This window comes from Colossoma macropomum, unplaced genomic scaffold (assembly GCF_904425465.1).
Source record: "Colossoma macropomum unplaced genomic scaffold, Colossoma_macropomum, whole genome shotgun sequence".
NCBI lineage: Eukaryota > Metazoa > Chordata > Actinopteri > Characiformes > Serrasalmidae > Colossoma > Colossoma macropomum.
This window is the reverse complement of record NW_023494788.1, coordinates 1,237,095-1,259,105: the sequence shown is the minus strand read 5'-3', so window position 1 is coordinate 1,259,105 and position 22,011 is coordinate 1,237,095. Positions and strand designations below refer to the sequence as shown.

The 22,011-nt window shown below is 42.9% G+C and overlaps 1 protein-coding gene across 1 annotated transcript in view; it reads left to right on the top strand.

Annotated features, from left to right (window-relative positions):
* The first annotated feature begins 10,694 nt into the window (after positions 1–10,694).
* The window catches only part of LOC118806548 (Fanconi anemia group A protein homolog), a 54,511-nt gene continuing 43,194 nt past the window's right edge, over positions 10,695–22,011 (top strand). Inside the window, exons 1-4 of the mRNA XM_036567982.1 lie at positions 10,695–11,242; positions 11,333–11,428; positions 19,347–19,456; positions 20,106–20,205. Coding sequence (XP_036423875.1) covers positions 11,365–11,428; positions 19,347–19,456; positions 20,106–20,205 — 274 coding nt within the window. The 5' untranslated portion in view covers positions 10,695–11,242; positions 11,333–11,364. The remainder of the gene's footprint in view (positions 11,243–11,332; positions 11,429–19,346; positions 19,457–20,105; positions 20,206–22,011) is intronic.

The following is a 22,011-nucleotide window of genomic DNA, read 5'->3' as shown; positions in this document are numbered from 1 at the left end:
CAGCGCTTTCAGGCCTTCCTATTGGCTCAGGGGTGGCGGGCGGAGCCGCTCGTTTATCTGGCCTGATTCTGTGCTCTGCTATTTACTTTTTAAGAGTGTTTTAGTCACCAAACACTAAACGTGCTCAGGTAGAGGGGTTAAAGTGAGAGTTCACTGAAGGTTCCAGATGAGGCCGATCAGCCGAGGCTTCTTTAGTTTTAGCTCTGGAGCTGCGAGGCTAATGTGGCTAACAAGTAATGGAAGCTTATACCCCACCAGTTAGCATGGTGCTAACTGCATATCCCAGTCATCACACACTCGCCTCGACCGAGTTGGCTTGTTATTCGCCTGCTTCTTATTGGAACTTTCGGCTCCACCTTAAATGGTACCCATTTAAAGTGGAATGGAGAGTTCTGATAAGAAGCTTCTCAGAACTTAAATTTTGTATATATTTAGTTCTCATTTATGGATAACAGTATGTTACAGTGTCAGAAAGTCTAGAATGCTAATTGGTGGTTATTAGCTTCCATTACCTGTTAGCTACATTAGCCTCGTAGCTCCAGTGCTAAAACTAAAGAAGCAAACTTCAGAAAACAAACAGGCCTCGACTGACTACATTAGAGGTAGTGGGAGGGGGTCGGGGGGTTGGGGGAAGGGGGGGCAGTGGACATTGCTTTTGTTTTTCTCTGAACTGTCGCTTTAAGAGCAGAGGGGCAGGGCGGGATGAGGAGCAGTAAATGCTGCATTTACATTTCTAAATCTGAAACATAATAAACATGCAAATGCGCTGCTCTGACCTTTAGAGCAGGCCGCACTAAGTCATCCACTGCTGTGTAATTAAAAGGGGAATTCCACCAGTGTTCCAGAATTTTAGCACTGACTTAGCACTATCCAGAACCACCAGTGAACCTACACGAGTCTTCTGAGTTTATATGGAATGTTGATGATGGAAAATAGTGGAAAATCTGAAATAATAAGTTTTCTTTGGGGACTATTTTGCCTCACAGCGCCCTGCATGTATCCCTCCACCATGAATGGAGTTTAAGTTCTCTAAACGATCATAAAACAGTGTCTCAGTCATCAGGCAGTGAATTCATAACCATTTACTGTAGGAACTTTCTGTGAGGGAGCTTTTAGAGGTGGACGTCTGGTTCCTATCACCACCACTGTGAACAGTTCTGACTCGGTAAGTTTATCTAGAACAGAGCGTTTCACACCAAACCACTCTGAACGGCTCTGTTTACATCTTAACCACTAAATTATGCAGACATTTTGGAAAGTCCGTGGACTCCCACTTTAATCTGGAGCGTCTGGTTTGCTGAGTGAGTGATCATGTTCACTTTAAAGATCTGCCGGCTGTGTTTAGTTTCGTTGTCACTCACACTTAAATTTCACAATGCTGTGCTGCTCAAAGAGCACAGAGTGACCCCTCACCCGCTTTCACAATCACAGCTCAGCACTTCATCACTCTTTATATGCTCGTTAGTCACTACTAGGGACTTTAATGTGCCAAAAACAGCCATCATTCATTTCCACATGATCAGTGTACAGCCTTTCTTTATCTCTTACAGTTAAAGACGCTGTTTCTGTTACAGTGCCTTTAATACCAATATATGTAAATGAGATCTATTCTGATAAACTAAACTGCTGTAGATGAATGGTGGAGCTAAACTGCTGTAGCTGAATGGCTTTAAATACATTTGAAAAATACATTTTAGATCAAAATCTTTTCAAAACTATTGTTCAAAAATTTCTAAAAATGGGTTGAATTCCCCTTTAAAGTAGGGGAATCATTTTTAAACAGGCTGTCTGGATACTTTTGGACATACAGTGTTCTTGTTAAATCGGTGGGGCCTAAAAGTTCAGTCTAACGGGTAAACGAAAACGTGACTGAATGCTTGTATCTCTGCTAAATTCCTGACCAGTCGCTGACCGCCTACCTGTATAATTTGGTCTGCTTAACCGTTTCACTGTGAAACAGTGCTGAACCAAAGGACACAACCACAAAAAATTAATTTAGTAGACTTTAGTAAACAAACTCAGAGTGGAAGCAGCTTCAGAGGCACCGAAGAGGATCGGACAGCAGATCTGGGGCTGAATCCTGCCACATCACGTCTCTGTGGGTGTTTTCGGGAAGTAAGCGCTGGGCCTGTGTTTGACTCGTGCTCTGTTCCCCACCAGAACACGGCGTCGCTTCCTGTAAACAGCAAACATGGTTCTTGGAAATCAGGCCAATCTGCTCCTGCTGACTCATTCTGCTGTGACAATCACTCAGATAGTTCATTATTCACAGGTTAAAGAGCTGCTCACCACCAATTAGCATGGCGCTAACTGCATCGCTAAATCATCACATGCTCGCCTCAAACGTGCTGGTGAAGTCGGCTTCCTATTCGCCAGCTTCTCAGTGGAATTTTCCGTTCCACCTTAAATGGTGCATCATTATTCCACATTTAAGGTGGGACAGAAAATTCCAATAATTCGAATAAGAAACTGGCTGTTTTTACACCAAATAATCGCTTTAACTGTCAGATTTGCGTAGCACAGCTCATCCAGCTACACCAAACAGCCGTAGCTGTGCTAGCTATGCTAACTCGACTGTTTGTAATGTAAGTTAATGCAGTGATTAATAACAGTGATATCAGTGTTATCACAGTAGAGTCATCACTGACAGTGCTGTGATCGATCACGCTGGGGTCGCCGTGCTGAGTGTTGATCTGTGGGTGAAAGTTCAGCTGCTTTCATATAAAACAAGTATATAAAACCACGTCAGATCAATATTACAGCTCTATAGTCGTCAATATACCAGATTATGTTCATACACAGCTTCTGAGGTCTGATCTCCACAGAGGAGGAAAACACTGTTGAGTCCAAATGTAGTTCATCTGCCAATACATGCTTTTTTAGCTTTAGCACTGGAGCTACGAGGCTAACAAGTAATGGAGGCTTATAGCCCACCAATTAGCCTGGCTCTAACTGCACGTCTAAATGGTCACACATTCACATCAAACGTGTTAATAAAGTTAAGCCAGTTTCTTTTTAAAATTGTTGTAATTTTCCGTTCCACCTTAAGTGTTGCAGCAGTTACATTCTGGTGCCTGCGCTAATTAAGGTGGAACGGAAGATCCCAACATGAAGCAGGAGAACAGGAAACCCTTCACTAACACATCTGAGGCAGGCCTGTGATGATTTAGCGCCACGCTAAGTGGTGGTATAAGCTTCCATTACTCGTTAGCTACATTAGCCTCAACCAGACCCCAAACAGGCCTCAGCTGGTGGACTACATTTGGGGTAAGAGGGATTAATGCTGTGATTAATCTCATTAATATTCATGATGCACTCTGTCCTACTCATCCAATCACATGGCCTTCTATTTAGATCTGACTGGCTGTATTTAGATAAGCAACGGCTGTGATGTCACACCCAGCACTGCATACTTAAAGGGAATTAAACAGGAGAAGAAACGGATTACTTACATAAAATTTAGGTTAATTATTAAAATGAATGAATGTAAATGACGTCTTCTAGTGTTCTGTTGCACTCTGAGCACTCTGGCTGTGCTAAGCTGACCCCCGGTTTTGTGTTGTTGAGTATGTTTGTGAAGCTCTACAGTAGCCAGACTCACCTGTACGACTGCATACCTGCAGCACTAAACACCTTTAACATGGATACCAGCTGAGCGTGTGTTCAGAGTGACTGCACTGACCTGCAGCTGCGTCTGTTTTGGAAGGTTTGAATCAATTATAGAATTGATTATGATAATATTCAATATGCACTATTAATAAACTATAAATTTCAAACAGAAAAAATAAACAGTTCCTCCAATTACATTTGTGCATTCAGTGTGTTGTGATGCTGAATCAAACTAAAGGAATCAAAAACGTAAGTGAATCAAATCGAATGGAGGTGAAATTTGAGATTCACAAACTGAATCATGTCCTAAAGAATCGTAACCAAATTGAATCACTGTGAGGTCACAGATTAACACTGATTGTGTGCACGTGTGATCCTGAAGCTCCGCCTCTGAGGAGCCACAATAAGGGAAAATGATTAAATATTCATGAAGCAGCCTGGATGAATCAGTATGAATATTTAATGATTCCTTTCACGGTGTTATCTGTCGAGCATCAAACAACACTCATAAACACCACCAACAGCAGCGCAGTTCAGCTCCGCTAATGTACTTTATAGATAACAGTGCGCCAACTAGTGGTGAAATTTGAGATTTGTGCATTGAATCATGTCCTAAAGAATTGCAATCAAAGTGAATCATTGTGAAGTCAAAGATTTAACCTGCTGTATAATTAAATGGGTAAGACGTAATCAGAGTGGTTCAGAGCGGTACTGAGTCAGAACTGTTCACAGTGGTGGTGATAGGAACCAGACGTCCACCTCTAAAAGCTCCCTCACAGAAAGTTCCTACATGAAATGGTTATGAATTCACTGCCTGATGACTGAGACACTGTTTTATGATAGTTTAGAGAACTTAAACTCCATTCATGGTGGAGGGATACATGCAGGGCGCTGTGAGGCAAAATAGTCCCCAAAGAAAACTGATTATTTCAGATTTTCCACTATTTTCCATCATCAACATTCCATATAAACTCAGAAGACTTGTGTAGGTTCACTGGTGGTTCTGGATAGCAAATAAAATGTCTATATTTGTGTTGTAGTCATGGCGACCCCTGGTTCCTATCACCACCACTGTAAAGACATCTGAACCGTTTCACACCAAACCACTCTGAATCTCTCTGTTATCTCACACACTGAGTTATGGGGGAATTTTGTATAATCAGAATTCCCCTTTAAAGCTGAATGGATTATGGAATGTGAGAATTGATTCTAAGTGATTCTAATAATCTTCAGTTCATTCATTTTTGTCTAAAATACAGATCTCTGGATATTTTGAAGTTTACATTTGTGTATTCACTGTATTCAGTGCACCTTTTAAAATGCTGCACCAAAAGAATCAAACTGAATTAAAATGAATCATGGTGAAATTTGAAAAAAAGAATCAAAATCAAATTGAATCATTGTGAGGTCACACTTTACACCACTTGTGTGTGTGTGTGTGTGTGTGTGTGTGTGTGTGTGTGTGTGTGTGTGTGTGTGTTCCTGAAGCTCCGCCTTCAAAAAGACTAACTATTCATGAAGCAGCCTGGATGAATCAGTATGAATATTTAATGATTCTTTTCACTGTGCGATCCGTCCAGCATCAATCAACACTCATAAACACCACCAGCAGCAGCAGCAGTGCAGTTCAGCTCCGCTAATGTTCTTCACAGATAACAAACCACATTCACTGAACAGCAGCACAGAGACGAAGTCGGCTTCCTGTTCATCAGCTTCTTCTTTGAATTTCCTGTTCCACCTTAAATGGTGCAGCAGCAGCTGATTGGGCGAGTGGGACTGAGCGCTTCATGAATATTAAAGAGATCAATCACAGATTTGAAGGTTTATATAGAGAAACAGGACAAACAGCTTCTTTCTGAGTCTGAGCTGCTCTTAAAGGGGTTGTTCTTATAAAGAGTCGCTATAAAGGTCTGTTCTGACCCCTGCTGACCGCGTGGACAGTGTTTCTCCAGAATGTTCTGTCTTCTGTTTGGGTCTTCAGGCTTCTGAATGGCTGGTTCATGATTCCTCTGACTGTCTCCATCCATCTTATATCCGTCCGTCCTCTTTCACCTTCAGCTGTTCGGAGCATAACAGTCGTTTCCAGTGAACCGGTTCTTCTCAGAACGTGTCCAAAGTAAGATCTTCAGTTTGGTTCTCTGGGCTTTAGTGAGAGGAGAGGCTGGCCCAGAGGAGAGAAATACTCTAAATGAGATCTCCTCTTGATCTCAGGGTCTTCTCCTGGACACAGTTAAGTCCAATGTGAGATCAGAATGAGACTTTAGCCGTTTTCTCCTGTTTCTGAAATTCGGCTCCTGAGAAATAAAACTCAGATTTTCTCACTTCGATCAAAATGTCGTCCCACATGTGGATTAATTCTTTAGAGTCTGACTCGTCTCAGCCCAGCCTCAGCTGAGTAATATCTCCATAAGAACAGTGTGAGATCTCATCGTTCTCTTATACAGCTCTGTTCTAGATCACAGAACCCTCTCAGCAGTCTGTCAGCGCAGAAGGAGAACTCACACTTTTCTCCTTCATCACCAGAACGTCTCACAGTGAGACGCTGATGTTAATCTCCTCTTTTCTCCTGAGGAGGTTCAGGAGGAACAGCTCAGAAATCAGAGATCCTTCATTAATATAATACTGAGATCTGCTTTATTGATTCAGCGTTAAGAAAGACATTTTTCCTCTGGGTGTTTTGTTTGAGGATCCATTTGTTTGTTTTCTTTGTTGTCTGAGTTTCTCTTAAAGATCTTCACCACCAAAGTTGAAAGGCGTCGGGATTTTTCTGTCTCGCTTGTTTACTGTCCAGCTTTCACATCCATACAGACCCACAGAGAGACCACAGACTGGACAGCTCTGACCTCTGTTTGTTTAAAGAAAATAGTTCAGCTAATAATCAAATTCGCACGTCTTCTTCTCTTTACTCAGAGTGTCGATCAGTAAAGGTGTGTTCAGTGTCTGAAGTTTGCTTCTGTAGTTTTAGCGCTGCGAGGCTAATGTAGCTAACAGGTATTGGAAACTTATAGCCACCAATTAGCATCACAAACTCTCTGACAGTGCGCGACATGCTGCTGTTTATAAACACCTCTCTGTAGCTCTCTGTTTATCATGGGTGACAAGATTACAGCCCCCCCCCCAAAAAAAACAGACCACCCTTTAACGCCTTTCCAGAAATCTGAAGAATTTACTGAACGTCCAGCTCATCCAGCTCTGCTCTCGCTGCACTTTAAGGACTTTGTTTTCACTCCCTTCAATGTTTTTGTTGTTATGTACTTCGTACTTTCTTTTAACCCTTTAAATGTCCAGAGTTTTACACACGTCTATGAGCTACACTCTGAGAATAGATGGTACTTCTTAAGTAAGGAAAATGGTTCTATGTAGAACCACAAACTCTCAGAGAACCCCTTGTATGATTAGAGGGTTCTTTGCATCATGAAATGGTTCTTCAGATTGATGGAGAATGTGTTGTATATGTTTCCATATAGAACCTTTTTGAAAAGGGTCTACATAGCACCTACAGGGGTTTTTCTATTGTTACAAACTTGACATCATCACAATAAAAGAACCCTTATTAAAAAAGATTCTATATAGAACCATTTTCTTTACTAAAGAACCCTTGAAGAACCGTCTTCTTTAAGAACAGCTTGACCAGTTAGCACTGAAGTCCCTGTAGTTACTGAATAATAAGACTGGGAATCGAAGGAGTTTAACCCTCTGGGGTCAACAAACCCACCAGCACATCAAATTAGATGTTTCTCTGTGTTACTGTTAACATCTTTGAGATGATCCAGCTCAGAAATCCAGTTCAAACACTTCCTGGATCTGTAGAGTCGCCCTTTCCATTCCATCTTATCACTAGATCATACGAGACTCACATCCGGAGTTATGAGCCTATGAAGAGGGGCTGAGATACACGTCATCTGCCTCTCACCGTGTGGAACTGCTGGATTGGTGTGTCCGTCTACATTCTGTGTGAAACTGACCAATGGACACTCAGGAAATCACTAAGGACTGACCATCACGCCGGAAACCCTTCATTCTTCATTCAGTCCACATCGGAGACTCATGTGAAACGGCCTGCAGAGAGTTTACAGCTGCTGAAGCTGCTGCAGCGGTTTTGGAAAGTAGTGATGAGGAAACGTTTATCTGCTATTTTAATCATACTTTCTGCTACTTTTGTGATCCTGAAACTTTGGGAAACACATTTCAACACCAGAACAATTCGTCCACATCAGTAAAGCTGTTTTCACAGGAGATATTAAAATTCTAAAACCAGACTTCAGTGTTTCAGCTTTAGGGCTGAGTTATCTCTGTACTCAGAGCTGCAGGTCAGCAGGGCCTCAGAGAGAGCTGAGACTGTTCATTTAGATATGAACCATATGAGTATTACATTTATATACAGGAGCCTTTAAAGGAGGATTTAGGAAGATATGCACAAATGGAGAAAAGGCCCTCAGACTCCAGAGGGTTCAATATGTTTTTGTTTCTTTTCAAAAGCCTTTCTGAGGAGCTGGAATCGTTCATTTTTGATTCACATGTTCTCCTAATCTTCATCAGCTCTTTGGTGGTTTTTAAAGCTTGCCAGCGCGATGATTCCACCGGACTGATTATCAGTTTAGAGGTTGGTGTTTAAGGTAAGATTCTGCTCAGTTGTGGCTGCTATTCGATAACGTTCGGCGCTGTTCCTCATTCAGGGTTCTGGAAATGACTCGATATGATCACAACTGCATTTCTTACTTCTAAAGCTCTTCTAATGTCTTTGAAATGATCTTTCAAAGCCTGTCTGAAGTGCTGAACATCAGGAATGTTATAAGCTGTGTTATAATCCACTGCTTTTATTTTTCAGTTTGTGTGAAGCCCTTTGATTTGCCACTGTGTATAAAAGGTGCTACATGAATAAACCTGCCTGAACCCGGACTAAAGTAAGTTAAAACATGAGCTTCAGGAAGCTTCTTATGGAATTCTCCCTCAGGCACCAGAATGAAACTGCTGCTCTATTTAAGGTGGAATGGAAAATTCCAATCATTGCACCAAGAAGCTGGCGAATAGGAGGCCAAGCTCATGAACACGTTTGAGGAAAGAGTGAGACCGGGGCGTTGGCTGGGCATAGAAACATCCGGGGCTCGGCCCAGTTCACTGTCGGATTGTCCAACAGAATTTTTGGTTTGTCTGATTAACCTGTAAAACGTGCAGCGATTCAGCACTTTTGCTTTTGGGTCTAATAAACAAAATCATTTAAAAAACCTAACAAATTAAGAACCCACAGTAACAGGAAGTGAACAGAAGTAATGTTATTATTAATACCCTCTGCACGTTTCCTCTCTCTCTGCATGTCTTTCCTACACGTCTCCTCTCTACTGTCCTGCTAACAGACTACAGTTTATACAGGTTACAGCGTCGGCAGAGGAAGACACACAGGGAGGTCATGATTCTGCTGGAGGAAGAGCTCTTTGTTGAACACTCGACAGACAGGGGCACATACAGGACACCCAACTCGAGGGGGAGGTCACCTCTAACCACACTCTTCAGTCCCGCGCTGGTTTCACTTTTACTTTCACTTGTGCCAGGCTCTCACTCGCAGGCCCCACCGTCATGCCTCCGTGCACTGGCCAGGCCCCACACCTCGCAGTGTCATCCCCGTCATCAAGGTGTTTTGCCAGGCTCTGTTCCTGTAGCTGTCCGCCTTTGAGTCCAGTGTAGTGCCATTCTCTTCCAGGTCACTGTGGGGACAGGGCACTATCCCACGTCTGACACCAGTGTATCATCAGCTGAGGAAGAAACACGGGAGGCCATGATTCTGCTGGAAGTAGTGCTACTGATTGAACACACCAGCAAAAAGGGGCACATATATCACACTGAATGATGACCACTGTTAGAGCTCAGCAGTGTAAACAGTTTTATGTACAGCGTCAGGATTTAAGATGAGTGATTTTTTATGTACACTGTGCAAACTAATTTGGAGCTTTAACCTATGAATTAAGTGACCCGGCTGCCTTAAAATTGCCAAATTTATTCAAAATAATGATTTAACTGAATGTAACACATGTTGCTCTGTTAATGCACGACTGCATGTTTACTGAACTTGAAGTTTTGAAACAGCCAGTTTGCTTACGGAAGTTAAAGTGGCAGCTGACGCCCCTTCAGACATGCAGTTAGCATCTTGCTAATTGGTGCTATTAGTTTCCATTACTTGTTAGCTGCGTTAGCTTCGTAGCTCCAGTGCTAAAACTAAAGAAGCAAACTTCAGACACCAAACACGCCTCAGGTGATCTACTGCATTTGGGGGAAGTGGGGGAAACTATTTTTATTCTTCTTATTGGAATTTTCCGTTCCACCTTAAATGGTGCATCATTATTCCACATTTAAGGTGGAACAGAAAATTCCGATATTTCCAATAAGAAACTGACTTAACTTTATTAGCACGTTTGAAGTGGTTTAGACATGCAGTAGTGCAATGCTAATTGGTGGGCTATAAAGCTTACATTATTTGTTAGCTACAGTAGCCTCTTAGCTTCAGTGCTAAAGCTAAAGAATCAGTCATCACTGACCGCGCTGTGATCGATCACGCTGGGGTCGCCGTGCTGAGTATTGATCTGTGGGTGAAAGTTCAGCTGCTTTCATGTAAAACAAGCATATAAAACCACGTCAGATCAATATTACAGCTCTATAGTCATCAATATAGCGGATTAGATATGTTCATACACAGCTTCTGAGGTCTGATCTCCACAGAGGAGGAAAACAGCCTGTTAGCGCTTTAATCAGACACTTATTTAACCTAAATCACAGAACCTATCGCTGTCAATCGACAAATACCTTCACTATGTGAGAAAACATGAACACAGATCTTGTTCTGTTTGGTCTATATTGACAGAATTTTGTATAGTTATAGAATTTCAATGTGTGTAATTTTTTATGCTTTTATTCACAACTAAATTAGATTTTTCATTGCTTTGTTAAAAATCACACTCACCACAGCGGGTTCTTTAACATAATGCACAGGTTCTACACCTGTTAAGATCTACATTATACCAACATTTTAAAAGGTTCTTCACTCACACATCTAATATGTACACTCACAAACATGGTTCTGTAAAGAACCATCCATGGGGGCCAAAATAGTTATGTGTGTTTGTAAAAATCTAAGATAAAAACCAGTGAAACTGTTGATCTCAAAGAGAGATGACGTCACTGTGAATCCTGACCACCCCTGTTGTGTTAGGGAAGCGGAGGTGAAGCATGTGTGACCAGTGAAAGGACATCCTGAGTCCGATGCTCCAGGCCGGTGTTTGAGCTCTTCTTTAACCGCCTCCTCAAACAGCGCTGTAACCGGCGCAGCAGGCCGGGCGGGGAATCTCTCACCAACCTGGCAACACCGCTTACACGCTGAGTGGGCGGGGCGTTCTCTTCAACACCGCCGGCCGATTGGCTGGATGAGATCGGCTCTAAGCCAATGAGGACTTGACTGAGGAAGCGCGCGAGGAAGTGGCGACTGAGCTAACTTTCAGCATCAAAGCGGTCGCGAGAAGCAGCCAATAACTAATAACTAATAACTAATAACTAATAACCGATACCTATTTCATGCAGAGGTAATCAATACCCGCACCACGGGCTGAACACAGAACCGAGCCGCGGAGGAGGACAGCTGGACAAGGCGAGCTTCAGTGGACAGCAGAGGCGTATTGGTGATAAGCATGTTTGATGATTGATTGATTGGTAATCGATGGTGTTGTTTCCCCCTCAGTGCTGTAGCAAGGAGTGGCGGAGGATCCTGTCATGTCTGTGGAGGAGCTGAGCGTCTCGCAGCACTCAAACAGGAGGAGCTTCACCTCTCTGATCGGTAATAACAACAACAACAACAACAATAATAATAATAATAATAATGCTAATAGTGATCACTGAAGGTGTGATTGAGCTTAATCCAGTACCTTTAGGATGAGTTAGTGACCCAGAACTGATCATCCAACATCAGTACCTGACCTCACTAATGCTCAATCAAATCCTCACAGCAATGTTCAACATCTAGTGTAAAGCCTCCCAGAAGAGTAGAGGCTGTTACTGCAGCACAGACTCACTATTAACACCTTCATTGCAGAGGAAACTCTGATCAAGACTGTTAGAGATTATTAAAGGGGAATTCCACCCATTTTCCAAAATTCCCCCATAATTCAGTGTGAGAGATGTAATCAGAGAGATTCAGAGTGGTTTGGTGTGAAATGGTTCAGATGTCTTTACAGTGGTGGTGATAGGAACCAGGGGTCGCCATGACTACAACACAAATATAGACATTTTATTTACTATCCAGAACCACCAGTGAACCTACACGAGTCTTCTGAGTTTATATGGAATGTTGATGATGAAAATAGTGGAAAATCTGAAATAATACGTTTTCTTTGGGGACTATTTTGCCTCACAGCGCCCTGCATGTATCCCTCCACCATGAATGGAGTTTAAGTTCTCTAAACTATCCTAAAACAGTGTCTCAGTCATCAGGCAGTGAATTCATAACCATTTCATGTAGGAACTTTCTGTGAGGAGCTTTTAGAGGTGGACGTCTGGTTCCTATCACCACCACTGTGAACAGTTCTGACTCGGTAAGTTTATCTAGAACAGAGCGTTTCACACCAAACCACTCTGAACGACTCTGAACGACTCTGAACCACTCTGAACGACTCTGAACCACTCTGAACGACTCTGAACCGCTCTGTTTACATCTTAACTGTTTAATTATTAAGAAGGCAGTGCTGTGATTGAGGTCTGTGCAGTGTGTTACACTGGAATATTAGTGAAGCACTGTGTAAATCAGCGTTTCATAACCGCTGGGCCACGAAACACTTTGTAATAAAATCAATGAAAATATAATAGACTTTGTAATATGAATGAAATATTAAATGTTTTAAATAGTAAACAAACACACAAAGCAGCTTCAACTGTTCTTTTCATCGTTCCTCTAAAAACAATATACACACAATCATCCACTTCAGTCGTCGTCCACTCAGTAATGACTGAACCAGTGGACGGTGTGGACTGGTGTAAAAAATGAATTGTAAGAACGTTCCACTCAGTGTTCCACTCAGTGTTCCACTCAGCGTTCCACTCAGCGTTCCACTCAGCGTTCCACTCAGTGTTCCACCATTTGGCCTGACTTCTCTATAAAACGAGCCTGTGTTAGTGTGATCTGTGATCTGTAGTAGGCACTGCCCTAAAAATGTACCCAAAAAGTTGAGTTTTTGTGTTTCTCCAGTGATGAACAGTTGGGCCTTTCTGTGGAAAAGGCGGAGAACCCTGGACTAAATAGAATAACAGTGCAGCTCTAAACGCCGGGACTAATACAGTCAGCAAAACAACCCGAACAAGTGTTTTAATGTGTTTATATGTGAGCTTGCGTTCCTAACACTGGGCCTCGTTCAACAGTTCTTTAGAAGAGGTTTCTTCTTAAACCCACTGGTGCAGTTCGTTTTTTTATTTATTTTTTTTGGATTTTGCTAAATTTTCTCCCCAGTTTAGTCGTCTCCAATTCCATCTGCTAGTTCTGACTCCCCCAATCACACGATACCCCCAGCTCTAGGAGGGTGAAGGTAAACACAGTCTTCCTCTGAGTTCTGAGAAGCTCCACCGCATCATTTCAAACTGCCGCTAACGCAGCGTCACTGTACAGCTGAACGCGCTCGGAGGAGACGCTCACCTCCAGAGCTGTTATGTCAGCTAACAGACGCCTGCGCTGTCTAGCATCACGCTGAGTGATGGGGGCCCGTCCTGCCCACCCAGAGAGAGGACAGCTGTACTCTACTGGACTCATGGACGGCTGTAGCCTCACCGGGGTTCGAACTCACCGTCTCCTGATGAGAGGGTCAGTGCTTAGGCGGTTGCACCATTCAGGAGCGTGCTCACGCAGCTCTGACTCTGACTCTGACTCACCAGTGTTCTCTTACGTGGGGTTTGTTCTTAGGTAAGAACAGAATCTACACACACTCAAGAGCACGAAGGTGAGAACAGTTCTGTGCTTTAAGAACACGTCATGAATCTGACGGAGACTTTTTCTGAGGATCTTTATCAAGAACACACTTAAGAGCAAACCTAGGAAGATACTGGAGAACGAGGAACACTCTCATCAGAGTTTAGGAGCTCTGTGACTAAATGATCTTCCACCAGCTGAGCTGTGAGAGATGCTGGGCGTTTGTGAGAAGACGCTTCAGGTCGGGCCTAATATGAACATTTCGTGTCTGATTACAGTTACAATTTTAGGGAACTGAAAGTTCTCAGGACACTTGCCGATAAAATTTTATTATAATGTAGATTTGAATGTTATACTTCAGTAGTTTGGTTTAAACAGCTCAACGGTCGCACTCCTTAAATGTAAATAAACCGTACAACTCACAGTCTTAAATAATTTAAACGTTGCAGCTCAGGGGGTGGAGCTTCCCACACTTATGACACTGTATTGCCAGAAGTGTTCACTCACCCATCCAAATCATTGAATTCAGGTGTTCCAATCACTTCCATGGCCACAGGTGTATAAAACCGAGCACCTAGGCCTGCAGACTGCTTCTACAGACATTAGTGAAAGAATGGGGCTCTCAGGAGCTCAGTGAACTCCAGCGTGGTACCCTGATAAGATGCCACCTGTGCAACAAGTCCAGTCATGAAATTTCTAAATATTCCACAGTCAACTGTCAGTGGTGTTATAACAAAGTGGAAGCGTTTGGGAACGACAGCAACTCAGCCACGAAGTAGTTGGCCACGTAAAATGACAGAGCAGGGTCAGCGGATGCTGAGGCCACCAACTCGATCGCTACAGACTTCCCAACTTCATGTGGCCTTCAGATCAGCTCAAGAACAGCGTAGAGAGCTTCATGGAATGGGTTTCCATGGCCGAGCAGCTGCATCCAAGCCTTACATCACCAAGCACAATGCAAAGCGTCGAATGCAGTGGTGTAAAGCGCCGCCACTGGACTCTAGAGCAGTGGAGACGTGTTCTTTGGAGTGACCAATCACGCTTCTCCGTCTGGCAATCCGATGGATGAGTCTGGGTTTGGCGGTTGCCAGGAGACGGTACTTGTCTGACTGCATTGTGCCGAGTGTAAAGTTTGGTGGAGGGGGGATTATGGTGTGGGGGTGTTGTTCAGGAGTTGGGCTCGGCCCCTTAGTTCCAGTGAAAGGAGCTCTTAATGCTTCAGCATCAAGAGATTTTGGACAATTTCACGCTCCCAACTTTGTGGGAACAGTTTGGGGACGGCCCCTTCCTGTTCCAACATGACTGCGCACCAGTGCACCAAGCAGCTCCATAAAGACATGGATGAGCGAGTTTGGTGTGGAAGAACTTGACTGGCCTGCACAGAGTCCTGACCTCAACCCGATAGAACACCTATGGGATGAATTAGAGCGGAGACTGCGAGCCAGGCCTTCTCGTCCAACGTCAGTGTCTGACCTCACAAATGCGCTTCTGGAAGAAGGTCAAAAATCATCATAAACACTCCTAAACCTTGTGGAAAGCCTTCCCAGAGGAGTTGAAGCTGTTGTAGCTGCAAAGGGTGGGCCAACATCATGTTAAACCCTATGGATTAAGAATGGGAGGTCACTCAAGTTCATATGGGTGTGAAGGCAGACGAGCCAATACTTTTGGAAATCTAGTGTATCTTCTCTGCTCTGCTGATAATTAGCTCTAAGGTTCTCTTCATAGAAATATTTGTGTTCTAATGTTATCCTGATGCTGAAGGTGAGGTCTGGATGTAATAGGTGTTTTGTAGTGATTACAGTGATGATGTTTTGTGTTCTGTCTGCATTACTGTCACATAGTTAAACAGGGGAATCATTAGGTTCCACAGCGGAACAGCTGTCTAAGGTTCACCCTGTTGTCAGGAGATCATGGGTTCAAATCCCATGATTCCCTGGTTAAAATATGTCTGCTTTTTGTTGGTTTTGCTGGAACCAGTAAAGCTGCAGATTATCAGTATCGGTCAATGATATCGCTTAACAATGTAAACTGAATGGCCAAAAGTATGTGGACTCCTGACCATCACACCTGTATGAGCTTGTTGGACGTTCCATTCCAAACCCATGGTCATTAACATGGAGTTGGTCCCCCTTTGCAGCTCTAACAGCTTCAACTCTTCTGAGAAGCTTCTACAGTATTTTGGAGAGTCTGTGTCCATTCAGTCTAAAGAGCATTTGTGAGGTCAGACACTGATGTTGGATGAGAGGGCCTGGCTCACAATCTCCGTTCTACTTCATCCCAAAGGTGTTTGATGGGGTTGAGGTCAGGGCTCTGTGAGGGTCAGTCAAGTTCTTCCACACCAAACTCACCCAGTCAGGCCTTTATGGAGCTGCTTTGTGCTCAGGGGCTCAGTCATGCTGGAACAGAAAGGCTCTTCCCCAAACTGCTGACACAAAGCTGGAAGCAGATAACTGTGTAAAATGTCTTTGTGCTGCAGCATCAACATCACCCTTCACTGGAACTGAGGGGCCCAAACCCTGAAAAACAGCCCAGCCCATCATCCCTCCTCCACCAAACTGTACTGTTGGCTCTGCATTCCGGTAGGTAACGTTCTCCTGACATCCACCAAACCCAGATTCATCATCAGACTGACAGGTAGAGAAGCTGATTCATCACTCAGAGAACACGGTTCCACTGCTCCACAGTCCAGTGGCGGCGCTTTACACCACTCCAGCCGACGCTTGGCATTGAGCATAGTGATCTTAGGCCTGTGTGCAGCTGCTCAGCCATGGAGACCCATTTCCTGAAGCTCCTGACGAGCAGTTCTTGTGCTGGTGTTGCTCCCAGAGGCGCACAGACTTTACACACTACGCGCTTCAGCGGTCCAGCTCTGTGAGTTAAGGTGGTCTACAGCTTCTTGGCCGAGCTGCTGTTGTTCCGTTTCACAGTAATGGCTCTTACAGTCGTCTGGGGCAGATCTAGCAGGACAAACTTCTCAACTTCTCAACATCTAACTGTGTCAGAGGCTTCATCCTGTGACTGCCATGTTTAGTCACTGAGCTCTTCAGTGCGACCCTCTACTGCCAGGGTTTGCTCTAATTGTCATAAGCAAGAGCTTAAATTCTATGAAAAGGAATTGAAAATCCGTCACTACAGCAGAAAAAAGTGAAATGCAGCGCACACGACATCACTGTTCCACAGTGAGACTCAGAATACGAGCCAGAATGGGAAACAAACCCTCTGTTACACTGTTTACACCTCACTCCACCTCTTTACTGTAAAGCAGTGCAGGAGGATTTACATTCAAAATGAAATGATGAGTTTGTGAATATAATCCACTTTAAAATGAACTGAAAACATGACTGTACAGCTTTACACTGTGCAGCACTGTAAACAGATTTTCCTCTGAAATAGTCAGAACAGTGAAAACAGTGAATTACACACACGACATTACTGTTCCACAGATTACCAGCAGAACATGAACCAAAATGAAAAGTAAACCCTCTGTTTCACTGTTTTTCGCCCGTTTTGTACTTCAGATGTTTGTCTCAGTGAAACGCAGCCAAAACAGTGAAATACACACACGACATGACTTTTCCACAGGAAAGGTTTATAGCTTCCTTCGGCTGAAGGTCATTTTCTCACACAGCTCCTAAACTCTGGAGAGAATGTTAGGAATGTGAGCTCAGTCCGAGTCTCAAATCCACATTAAATCACTTGTTCAGGCTCGTTTGAGCTCCTGCATCAGGCCCAGTGTTTATAATCGCACTGTTATTCTGTTTAGACCCGGATTCTCAGCGTTTTCCACAGAATATGAGCCAGAATGAAAAACAACCCCTCTATTGCACTGTTTTCACCTTGTTTTTGTGCTTCAGATGTGTTTGTGTCTCAGAGAAATGCAGCCAAAACTGTGAAATACAGGGAACACAGGAGGCTGAGTTTAACAGTAAAATGAGGAAACCGAGCCAAAGTGAAGAGTAACAGATCCATTAGGCTGATTTAGCTCTGTTTACAGTGCTGCACAGAGTGAAGCAGTACAGATATGGCTTAATTACATTTTAGGCAGGTCAGGTTTATTTATAGAGCACCTCTCATTCACTGCTGTCAGTCAGGGAGCTGTTCATGTGACTCCAGCGAGGGAAGCGTTAGACACTGTATTAAAGTCCAGTTCACTGGTTCTGCAGCCAAAAGCAGATTTCCCAGTTCAGTAGGAGATCCTGGATCAGCCGTCGGGTGCCGAGAGCTTTTACTGTACCGGGAAAATCTGCTTTTAACTGGAATTTATTCCAGGAATCTCTGTAGCTTCGCTCACTGGAGTCACATGAACATTTTAAACTTTGGTCTCTAACAGCCTCTAATCAGCCTGACACTGAGTGTGTTTACATTCACTCAATAATCCGATCATAATCAGATTTCTGGAGTTATCTGATTGCTCAAATGGTCATGTAAACACCATACTCCGATCTAGAAAGCTGATTTAAGAATCTGATGAGGAGGCTGGATTTTAGCTCAGTAATCAGATTTCTCAGTGCGTGTAAACTCTTACTCTGATTTCTTTCGGCTTTCTCAGTCTGCGCGAGAGCTGAGAAACCTGAGAGAAGGCGGTACTGGAAATAAGCAAGCAGCGTCGGCTCAAGACGCAGCAAAACACTGTTGGAGCGGCGCTGAAACCGAACACGAAATAAAGGGTTTGAATATTCTTCATCTTCTAGATGATGTTTGTTCATATTTTCAGGTAAAGCAGTGCGATGTTTGAAAAGTAGCCACGGTGTGAAGTTTGAGTTTTACGTTATGTTTATGTCGCGTCTTCTGTGAGTTTATTGGCTGGTTGTAAAGCAGAAATCTGATTACTGTCTGACTCATGTAGACCTGGAGTTTCCCATTATTTGATTACTCAAGTGCATGTAAACGTGTTGATCGGATTACTGACAAAATCTGATTTTCTTCAGTTATCAGATGATTAAGTGCTGTAAACACACTCAGTGTTTTACTCGATTAAAGTGATTTCTGCGATGTTTTTAGTTATTGTTTTATTTTTATTATTCTGTTCTTATTTATTTTAATATCGCCAAGCTGTTTATTTATTTATTTATTTTTTATTTATGCTTATTTTATCTTATTCATTAAGTTACTAAACTGTTGTAATTTTAATGGCTTATTGATTTATTTTTTTTAATTTACTGCTATGATTATTATCACGTTTTAGCATTTGTTGTGTTTTTACTATTTGACTTCTCGATCCCTGATCTCTGTGTTGGTTACACTGTAAACCAGGGTCTCCCTCAGTGTACTGTGAGTTTAAATAAAGGTTGATTGACTGACAAATGAGAAAATACAGTCATTTAAAGAGTAAAGATGAATAGAAAAATGTAAAATGAAGGAGAATAGAAATTAAAAACATGATTAAAACAATAGATTTTAAACGAAAAAATTCCTTAAATTAAAAATTACAAAAGATTAAATTAGGAAAATTAAAAATCAACACAGCATTTCATTTTAGATGTAAACCCTGCTGCACTGTTTCTCAGTGAGGAGGTGGAGTGAGGGTTTGTTCTCATTCTGGCTCGTATTCTGAATCTCACTGTTTCTCCGCTGACTAATTTTCAATCTGGCACAAACTCCTCTCCTCTATCTGCGGCTGATTCTGAGTCAGAGTGGATTAAAGTGCTCAGACTCTTTTCCTGCTGGTCATCCTGAACTGGAGCCTCATAGATCCTGAACCCTCAGACCGAGACGTGCAGGAAGCTGAGTAAAGTGACTGACGGCTGTAACAGTTTGCTGTGAGGTGACTGTTTGGTGAGGAATGTGTCTCGTTTCCCAGCAGGCCGAGCTGTGAAGAGACGGAGGCTGCAGAGCGATGAGGAGCTCCAGCAGGCGGCGCTGCAGCTCATCAGCCACAACCACAACCTCTCTGACCTCATACTGGAGGCCGGCGTGAGTGGAGCTCATAGGGGTCAACATTAAAGGGCTCGTCTGACGTTTTTCTTCTATTTTATTTTGATTCCTTTTGCTCTGCTTATTATGTTCCTGTAGTAATATGTACCAAAAACAGCCGTGATTCATTTCCCAGGTTACCGTTAAAGGGGAGTTTCACAGAATTTTCGAAATACCCTTCGCAGTCGTGGTGATAGGAACAGTTCTGACTTCCCATAATCAGTCCAGCTGAATCACCAGCTTTAAAGGGGAACATGTTAAAGGGCACATTTTATTTACTATCCAGAACCACCAGTGAACCTACACGAGTCTTCTGAGTTTATATGGAATGTTGATGATGGAAAATAGTGGAAAATCTGAAATCATAAGTTTTCTTTGGGGACTATTTTGCCTCACAGCGCCCTGCATGTATCCCTCCACCATGAATGGAGTTTAAGTTCTCTAAACTATCATAAAACAGTGTCTCAGTCATCAGGCAGTGAATTCATAACCATTTCATGTAGGAACTTTCTGTGAGGGAGCTTTTAGAGGTGGACGTCTGGTTCCTATCACCACCACTGTGAACAGTTCTCACTCGGTAAGTTTATCTAGAACGGAACCTGATAAAAGGTGTTTGGTGTCTCAGTGATGTGCTGATGTGTTGTGTCAGTCAGGTGCTGAGGTTGGGAGAGAGATCTGTGAGGGGGCTGCAGGGACTGAAGATGTTCCTGATAGAAACACTGTTGGGAAGGTTGGAGCGTCTCTGCTGGGTAAGATCTCTGACCGTCCCTCATCCGGTACAGATAACAGCTGAATAACTGTGGTTACTGGGAGAATCAGGCGTGTGTTCCACTGTGCTGTGTTCTGATGAAGTGCCTGCCTGTTATGGTGTATTAGGCCTGTGTGTTGTGTGCAGCTCTGCGTTCCTCAGTTAGTGTCTCCATGTTTGGTCAGTAGGACGCTGGAGGTGAAATCTGCTGAATATAATCACAGCTGTGATTCGGTCACAGCAGATCATCTGTGATTTTATTCACTGTGACGCCACCTACAGTGCTCTGCTGCTTTAGTACAACAAAAACGTAGCTCAGCAAGAAAGTGCAGAACTTTGCACGTATTATTTTCAATATCTGCTGTTTCTTCAACCAAAGAAAAGTAATTCAGCATTTTTTATTACTCTTATCTCTTCTACTGAAGCTCGTGTTCAGACTCTCAGGTGGATTTGATCTGTTCAGCAGAGCACAGAAATGATGCTGATGTTAGAGTTTGTAATGAAAAACCTTTTATTCAGTTAGAAAAGAATGAAATATTTGAGCAGAAATTGCTGATGACCTCTCAGAGCTACTCAGAATTTCCTGTAATTATCAAAAGTTCACTGATAATTAAGTTGATTGTTTTGATTTATTAATCTTAATTGTTTAATTGTTTTATGTGGTGTTTTAAAGGGTGATAAATTAAAAAAAATGGAAGCAGTTTCACTATATATATATATATATATATATATATATAATATAAAATATATACAGGGTGATTCAAAAAGATTCATCAGATTCCAAAATGATTTATTTCTCTTGTGAATCATTACAGATCAGTGCAGTGAACTGTAAATGGTTTAAATGATCATAAAGTTTATTATGTAATTGTACAAGGTCTCAGTCTGAACCTCCTCCAGCTGTACAGACAACATCAACACCATAGTCAAACTCATCCCATACTGGATTGAGCATGTCGGGTGTCGCTGCACTCACGGCTCTTTCAGTGCGATTTCGGAGATCATCCAGTGTTGTGGAACCAGCGACGAACGCTCTGAGCTGCTGGAGCTTCACTGCCCACGAAAATCACACTGCACAGTTATGACGGATTCACTCTTATTGAAGTGGAGAACGCAGAACGCTTTCTGCTCAGGGGTCTCATCTCCTCTCAGACTGAAGGAGCCATCTTCCACTGACAGAAACTCTATGACCCCCTCTTTCAATTGGATTGTGATTGGTTCCACGGTTGTAAAAATATGGCGCTTTGAAATCGGATGAATCTTTTTGGATCACCCTGTATTTATAACACTGTTGTCGGAATAAAACCTCGTATCTCCAAAATGGAAACTATACAGGAGAAGCAAAGAGATGCTTCACGTTTAATGTAAGTCAGTGGAACCAGACTTTCTTCCAAGTCATTTTGGGCTGTTTCACACACACTGTAAAAAACAGCAGGTATTTTCTTATTGTGTGAAAAACTGATAAATCCCCCATAAAAGCGTGTGTGAGGGACGGTGTTAGCATCTCCAAAATCAGCTCCAACTGAGTTATGGAGATCTGAGCTGTGAGTGAGTTTCAGCTCTTACAGGATGTAAAGTAGCTGAAAGTGTCCCGTTTGCCTGTTTTGTGAGAAGCAAAGGGATCTATTTGCACCTTCTGACGCTCTGCCTGCTGGTTTGTCTGTCACGGTGGAAACAACACAGATTTCCAAAAAACACCCCACGCATCACATCGGGTGGGCTTAGTTCGGATGGGAGAGGATCGCACGAGTGTATTTTGTGTTTTCGAGTTGTTTATTCTCAGCGTGTTTGGTGTGTAAAGGCCTTA